The sequence below is a fragment of the Periophthalmus magnuspinnatus genome, chromosome 15, assembly GCF_009829125.3.
Source record: "Periophthalmus magnuspinnatus isolate fPerMag1 chromosome 15, fPerMag1.2.pri, whole genome shotgun sequence".
Taxonomy (NCBI): domain Eukaryota; kingdom Metazoa; phylum Chordata; class Actinopteri; order Gobiiformes; family Gobiidae; genus Periophthalmus; species Periophthalmus magnuspinnatus.
In genome coordinates, this window is record NC_047140.1 from 18,536,223 (window position 1) to 18,543,532 (window position 7,310).

The 7,310-nt window shown below is 39.2% G+C and overlaps 1 protein-coding gene across 1 annotated transcript; it reads right to left on the bottom strand.

Annotated features, from left to right (window-relative positions):
* Positions 1–1,493: 1,493 nt before the first annotated feature.
* LOC117382192 (piggyBac transposable element-derived protein 4-like) lies at positions 1,494–6,083 on the bottom strand. The gene is made up of 2 exons (XM_055227284.1): positions 5,814–6,083; positions 1,494–5,219 (listed from the first exon to the last, which is right to left on the bottom strand). The coding sequence occupies exons 1-2, from the start codon at positions 5,987–5,989 to the stop codon at positions 3,248–3,250; spliced, it is 2,148 nt and encodes a 715-aa protein (XP_055083259.1). The 5' UTR covers positions 5,990–6,083; the 3' UTR covers positions 1,494–3,247.
* Positions 6,084–7,310: the final 1,227 nt, after the last annotated feature.

Below are 7,310 nucleotides of genomic sequence, written 5' to 3' on the forward strand. Positions count from 1 at the left end.
AAAACTGAAAACAACAGTAAAATTTCAAATAGAAGATACACTGCCTGGCCAAAAAAAAAAAGTCACCACCAAAAAAAAAAGGTCATACACTAATATTTTGTTGGACCACCTTTAGCTTTGATTACAGCACACATTCGCTGTGGCATTGTTTCGATTTCACTTCTGCAGTGTGACAAGATTTACTTCCATCCAGTGCTGCATTAATTATTCACCCAGATCTTGCACTGATGCATTGATTGATGTAGAGTCTGACCGCAGCACAAAGCCTTCTCCAGCACATCTGAAAGATTCTCAATGGGGTTAAGGTCTGGACTCTGTGGTGGCCAATCCATGTGTGAAAATTATGTCTCATGCTCCCTGAGCTTCTAAGCTTCTAACTGTATTCTAAGCTTCTAAATGTATTAAAAGTCCTTATACCGAAAAATTCACCTTATTTATTGAATGACCCTCGTAAAAAAAAAAATAATAATAATAATAATTAAAAAACAAGTCATTCCTCCCTGTTGTATCCAGTTCGCACTCACTGCTAAGTTGCTAATAAATTGCTATGATCGCAGCACTGTTTGAACACATTCCAGTGAAATGCATTCTGGGGAATACACTTGCCTGATGTCTGCATCAAAGCATTCTAAAGAATTGGCACACCCTGCACACTTCACGTGAACCCTCATCTGAAGTGCATAAGTGCATAAGTGCGAGTATTGGGACAAGGCCAAAAAATATTCCACTTTAACCATTCAAAAGAGATAATGTTTTGAATTGTTAATTACCAGGGCAACAATGTTAATATTTCATCATTATCAAATTTACAGTGGAAACAACTGCTTTACTATCTATGGCAACTCTAGCAAAAAAGTGGGATTAAAAAACACTTGTAACTTCCTAGATTGAAGTAGGAGTACCCGAACGCCCCGAGCCACAATGGAATGAGGATTAAAATGGCTGTTGATGAGGAGGGGGGACATTGAAAGTTGGCTAATGGGACAGTGGATGCTATGGCGTGAGAGAGCACCTGTCCCACTGAGGCCGCACCACTCTCTGCTAACCCGAACTGACAGCACCTCCGCTTGACCTTGTACCCCCAAACGCTGCTGCTCCCCTCATCCCATTAGGGAGGCAGGCACCATGCAAGACTCCTCCACACACACATACGAGCCCCGTGTCCCACTACGGACCTGTCCTGACAAACATCAGCCCGGTGGAACAAACAGGGCCTTAATGCAGATCGACAGCAGGACAATGAGAGCCAAGCAAACTCGCAGAACTAAGCATGGACAAGCAGAAACGATTAAATATGTTGCTTTAAGGGTATAGTAAACCCGGAGCTTCCTGAAAAGTAAAAATGTGTGACGAATTTAAGTAAAATTTAAGTGGAAATTTAAATTCAGTTGCATTCTCTAAGACAGTATCTCTTAACACAAACATGAGAGTTTGGAAAACCTTAGATGGCAACTCAAATGGACGCACGTTAAGGATACATTATGCACCAAGTTGAGATAAGATAAGATATGCCTTTATTAGTCCCACAGTGGGGAAATTCCAGTATTGCACCTCACAGTTAAAGAACAGAAGGGAAATGGTACATACATGCATAGACTTTAATATAACATCTTTGTAAAGTGACTTGAGTATTGCACGTGACACATGTTCAGTGTTAACAGTGTTCATTGTACAGTCTGACAGCAGCAGGAGGAGATGGGGTCTACCTGTCAGGTTAAGAATACAGCGGAGGTTGAAATACAGCAAAATAGTAGTCCATGTAATCCCTGAGTCGTCCAGGTCTGATCCATAGTAAAAGCAAAATTCAAATCTGTCAATGGGACAAAACGTTGTAGCTGCTTCTTCAGTTCTGGTCAGATTACTGCTGGACACTGCCTTATATTAATCTATATCTATCTATCTTTACATAGCACTTTTAAATACATTATAAAACATTGGAAATATGTATGGGTTAAATTTGAAAATGAATAGTAGCTTTTCTACCTAAGCCTATTTTGAATACAAATTTCAAAAAATGTATATCCATTTATAAATCGGTCTATTTCAGCAACCCCAAGGTGTATTTGAATGATTTTGTGCCACTGTAAAGGGATCAATGGGCAGAATAATCTGATATGTCATTTATCCATGTATGTGTTACTGATAAAAATTAGAAAATTAGGATGAAACACAGCAAAAATTTAGATTTTTTTTAGCCTCGCCTAAAAAAAACACATGTTTTATGATGAATAACTCTTTGGAATGTTGCAAACATTGCCTTTTTACTTCATAAAATAGAAACAAAACATGTGAACATGATCTCTGCAAAGTTTGAAACTGATAAGATCAAAAGATAGAGATTTTAGTACAGGAATGAATGAATGAATGAATATTGTTTATTTGAGCAGACATAATAAAAAAACAAACAAAAACAAAACAGTGTACACCCAAATCCCAAGTTTTGTACAATGCTCAAAAGGAGTAAGCAGAAGTAAAATACTTGTGAGCGCTTACCCCCCATATTTAACTAAGTCACACCATTTAGATTTCATTGCAGCAGCAAACATAGATACATTCCTTCACCATCTGTGCGTGTGTATGTGTGTGTGTATGTATGTATGATGTGTGTATGTGTATAACATCCATACACATGCCCACACACACCGGGTGCGCATGTGCATGCAAGTAAAGTGTATGTGTGTATCATTCAAACACATGCACATACACACCGGGTGTGCATGTGCATGCATGTAATGTGTGGGCATAATGTGTACGTAGATTAAAGACTCACTAAATTGCGGCAGTAGATAATGAATGACAGAGAATTGTTAACAACCAACAAATTGATGAGTATTCATAGTTTTACTATGATCCTTCTTTAGTAGCATAGTTTTTGAATATATTTAATTTGTATAGTCGTTTGAAGTTTACTAGAGAGTTACTACATTTTAAATTTTCTTCCAATTCATTCCAAAGATCAACTCCACGTCGGGTAATGAACATACTTTTTCCTAAGATTCATTTGTCCCCTCAGATTGTATTTATTAACTCTAATTTGAAACATGCCTTGGATATTATTTGGAAGCAGATTGTACCGTGCTTTATATACAATTTGTAGAGTTTTGAATTTGATTAGATCTTCAAATTTAATTATTTTTGACTTAAGAAACAGGAAATTCAGGCGAGGTCTCCATTAGTGCCATTTGCATTTCTGTCATGTAAAAGTTATATATTTTATTTTTATATCACTAATGGTGTTCAGTAGACCTTAAGAAAACATTTTTTTTTGCTTTCTCTCATGCCACAGCTCGTAGCAATTCCTCTTTGGAACGAAGCAGAGAGGCACACTGCACTTTTTACAATAAACCGGTGTCTTCACTCTGGGGATCCCCTGCTCAAGGCACCATTTACAATGCTTCCTTACTCTGCCATCCCCATCATAATAACCAGGGACACATTTGGTGGGGGACATAGGATTGTTGGCTGCTGAGGATGTGGAGGTGGCGGAAGCTGCTGAGGATGTGGAGTCTGCAGAGGCTGCTGAGGCTTCAGCAAAGTCCAGCATCTCCTTACCCAGCTGCTCCCTGAAAACCTTTTGGGTAAGGGGCTTTGTCTGAGTGGGGTCCTGTCGTTGTTTGAACAGCTCCTTGTGTAAAAGGAAGCTGTTCACTATGGCAATGTCAAGGAAGTGGTAAAAAAAAGTCTTGTACCACTTCTTGGTTTTATGGTGGACAGTGTAGTAACCAATGAGCGCATCAGATAGATCCACTCCACCCATGTTGGCATTGTAATCCACAATGGAGTCCGGAACAGGGATGTCTTTGGTTTGCCACAAACCATCCTCCTTCACCTTTCTCTTTACAGTCTGGCCACTGTCTGCTTTGTGGATTGTGGAGCATATGGCTACCTCCCTCGTGTCCATCCACTTGACAAATAATAGTTGGCCACTGCGCATCCACCGCATGTCCCCCCTCTGTGCGTTTTTTGGCAAATCGTTTTTACTCTGTGGGAAGTCAACATGATTTTTTCTTAGAGTTCCACAAGCTGCCGTGTTCAATTCGAGAAGGTCGTTTAGCAAAGTTGCGCTGGTGTAAAAGTTGTCCGTATACAGTTTGTAGCCACGACCAAGCAAACCTAAAGGCATAAGGTCCATGACAGTAGAGTAGCCCAGACCATGACTTGCGGTAGAGGTGGACGCTGATTTCCCAGTGTAAACAAAAAAGTTCCACGTATAGCCTGTCAAAGAATCTGCCAGCACAAAAAGTTTGTAACCCCACTTAATAGGTTTGTTCTTTATGTACTGCTTGATGCTTATTCTGGCTTTTGTGGCAACCATTCGCTCATCTATGGATATGTGTTGGTATGGCTGGAAGAAAGACCTGCATGCATGGATTATGTCCGTGTACAAAGGTTTGATTTTTTGAAGTCTGTCGTAGTCCGGTGTATGCTTTTTCCTCTCATTTTCTTCATCCTCTTTGAGGTTGCTGAGGTGTAGTGACCACATAATAGCCTCAAAGCGGTCTCGAGTCATACTTTTTCTCGGAAATGGGAAGTTGTACGGCCACCTTGCCCTCCAATAATCGGACCTCTGAGGAACAGGTACAAGCCCCATGAAAAGTATAATAGATAGAAATATATAAAAGTCTTTCACAGTAAGATCCTCCCACTTGAATGCCATCCCACCTGCCTTTTTTCTAGCAGCGTTGGCATTTGTGTTGTTGATTATAGTTTTGACAACCTTTGTTGAAAAATAAAGATGGAACAGGCTGAGGGGGGACCAATTCTTGGAGGTGTCGATGTTGGGGCCTGGAGTCCTGACTGGCATAAAACTGGGAACGTGTGGTGTAATGTCCTCTTCCTCTCTGTTTCGCCACCTGTCCTCCCCCTCACTCGGTGCAAATAAGCGTTTTGCATTTTGACGTCTCTTTTTGGATGGAGGAGAAGTCCCTGGTGGCCGTCCTCTTTTCCGCACAGTGGTGGGGGTAGATGGTGATGGAGACAAAGGCTGGGGTGTTGGCCTTGGCAGAGGTGTCGAAGAGGCTTTTGGAGACAAAGGCTGAAATGTTGGGCTTGACGGAGGTGTCGAAGAGGCTTCTGAAGACAAAGGCTGAAATGTTGGGCTTGGCGGAGGTGTCGAAGAGGCTTCTGAAGACAAAGGCCGAGGTGAGAACTTCGGGGGTGGTGCTGGAGCCGTCTGCTTGGTAGCTTTTTTTGGTGGCTCATAATCCTCATCCTCATCACTGTAAACACAAATTATAAAAATAATAAATACGTCCATTCAGTGACAATACGATTACATGTGATTACATATATCCACAGATACACATACATACCTATCATTGTATGTCATATCATCATGTAACACATATTTACACTATATAACTATGCCCTGAAAAAAGCTGCAATAATATCAAAGAAGTCAGCTCTATGCACTGAATTTTGTGTGGTGCTCAGGCAATAAAGTAAGCTGTATAATAAACTTCTACAATAATATAAACTAACAAATTATAATAAATACTAAAAGTCCAAAAACATAACATTAGTTTATTGTTGTTATTTTTACTACTGCTACACCAATGACTGAGGAGTGAATGAACAATGCAATTGTTACTCATTTTGAATAAAACTAATCCATTGTTATTATCATTATGCACAAATTATTGTTATGTTTATCATTGCTACACCAATGACTATGGAGTGAATGAACAATGCAATTGTTACTCGTGTTTGAGTAAAACTAATCGATTATTATTGTTGTAAATAAAATAATAATAATTATTATTATTATTATCATCAGTACTACACGTATATACAGTTTTATTTACATTACATACCTTTCTGACTCCGATGAAGGACAGTATTCTGATCCACTGTCGCTGTTTGCGGGATGCAAAAGATCTTCATCTTCAGATGATGAATCATGCACACAGACTGTGGCGTCATTATCCTCCTCGATCAGTTTTAGAGCTTCTTCCACCGTGTATCGTGTCTTCTGCACCAGTGTAGCCATTTTTTGTAGTTATAGTATAATAGCAACCAAAAAAGAAGCAAACCTAAGTTTGCCACGTGCTCTCTGCGTCCTGGTGCGTAATGACGTCTTCTTCTTCTTCTTCTTTTTGTTGTTTTACGGCGGTGCGTAATGACGTCTTTCCGCGTACCAGCTCTTCACTTATATAGACCCACCTCCCCAGCGGATTGGTCAATATGCATGAGTGACCCCTCTCTGGAAGCGTGAAAGCCAATAGAATAAGGCTATAACTTGCAATACAAGTACACCAAGATGCTTTGGTGTACAGTGCTGGGGCATGCATCTTTGGATGGGTAGAGTCTCTGCTTTCGTTTGAGTGGTTGTTTTTGTGGGTAGCATGAAGTACCGCTGCCGTAGAGCCGTAAATGCGGAGAGTGGTTTGGCCAAACTGAGGTTGGAGGACTTTGTTTTGAGGTGTTCGCTTGGGTGTTATCTGAATTGTGTTTGTGAAAATAGTCTAGTTAGCCTTGTAGCGATAGCGGTGCTGTTTAATTTGATGTGCCACATTAATGTATTTTCCGTGATTAGTGTGTTGGCTCATGGCGAGCGAAAATACGCTTCCTGGAGTCCCCCTGCTGGGGGACCCTCGGTAATAACATCTTGCAGTTTTGAGGGAGCAGTGTTGGGCATCTTACTTCAAAAATGTAATTAGTTATAGTTACAAGTTACTTCTCCCAAAACGTAACTGAGTTAGTAACTCAGTTACTTTTTGGGAGAAGTAACTAGTTACTAGGCAAAGTAACTACTCCGCGTTACTTATTATATTAAAACAATAAAAACACAACAGATGTGAACTTTAACATTTATTTCACTTTAACATATTGCAATTATATTGCACTTGTTTACAAGTAAATTATAGAATGTATATATATATATATATATATATATATATATATATATATATATATATATATATATATATATATATATATATATATATATATATATATATTAAAAAAAAACATTTCATTTGAAGTGCAAATAAATCAACATGTCACACAATTTCAGAAAACTGTACTTCAAGTATTTTCTTCATTAAAATAAACAATAACAATAAAGTGCTTTCAGTATAATACTGAAAAGATTCATTACCATGTTTTCCAAAACTAAGGCATTCAAATGTAAACCATGTAAAATAAGACAAAACCTTTAACCTTCTCTGGCCACACACTGTAATTCTCTGTCCAGTATTCAAATATTAATCACCTCTGATCTGAGCCTGTTCCTCTTTGGAGAGAACACAGTCACGTTTCTGATCAAAACACAACTCGGACCTAATCTGCTGTGAACACACGTGTGGACA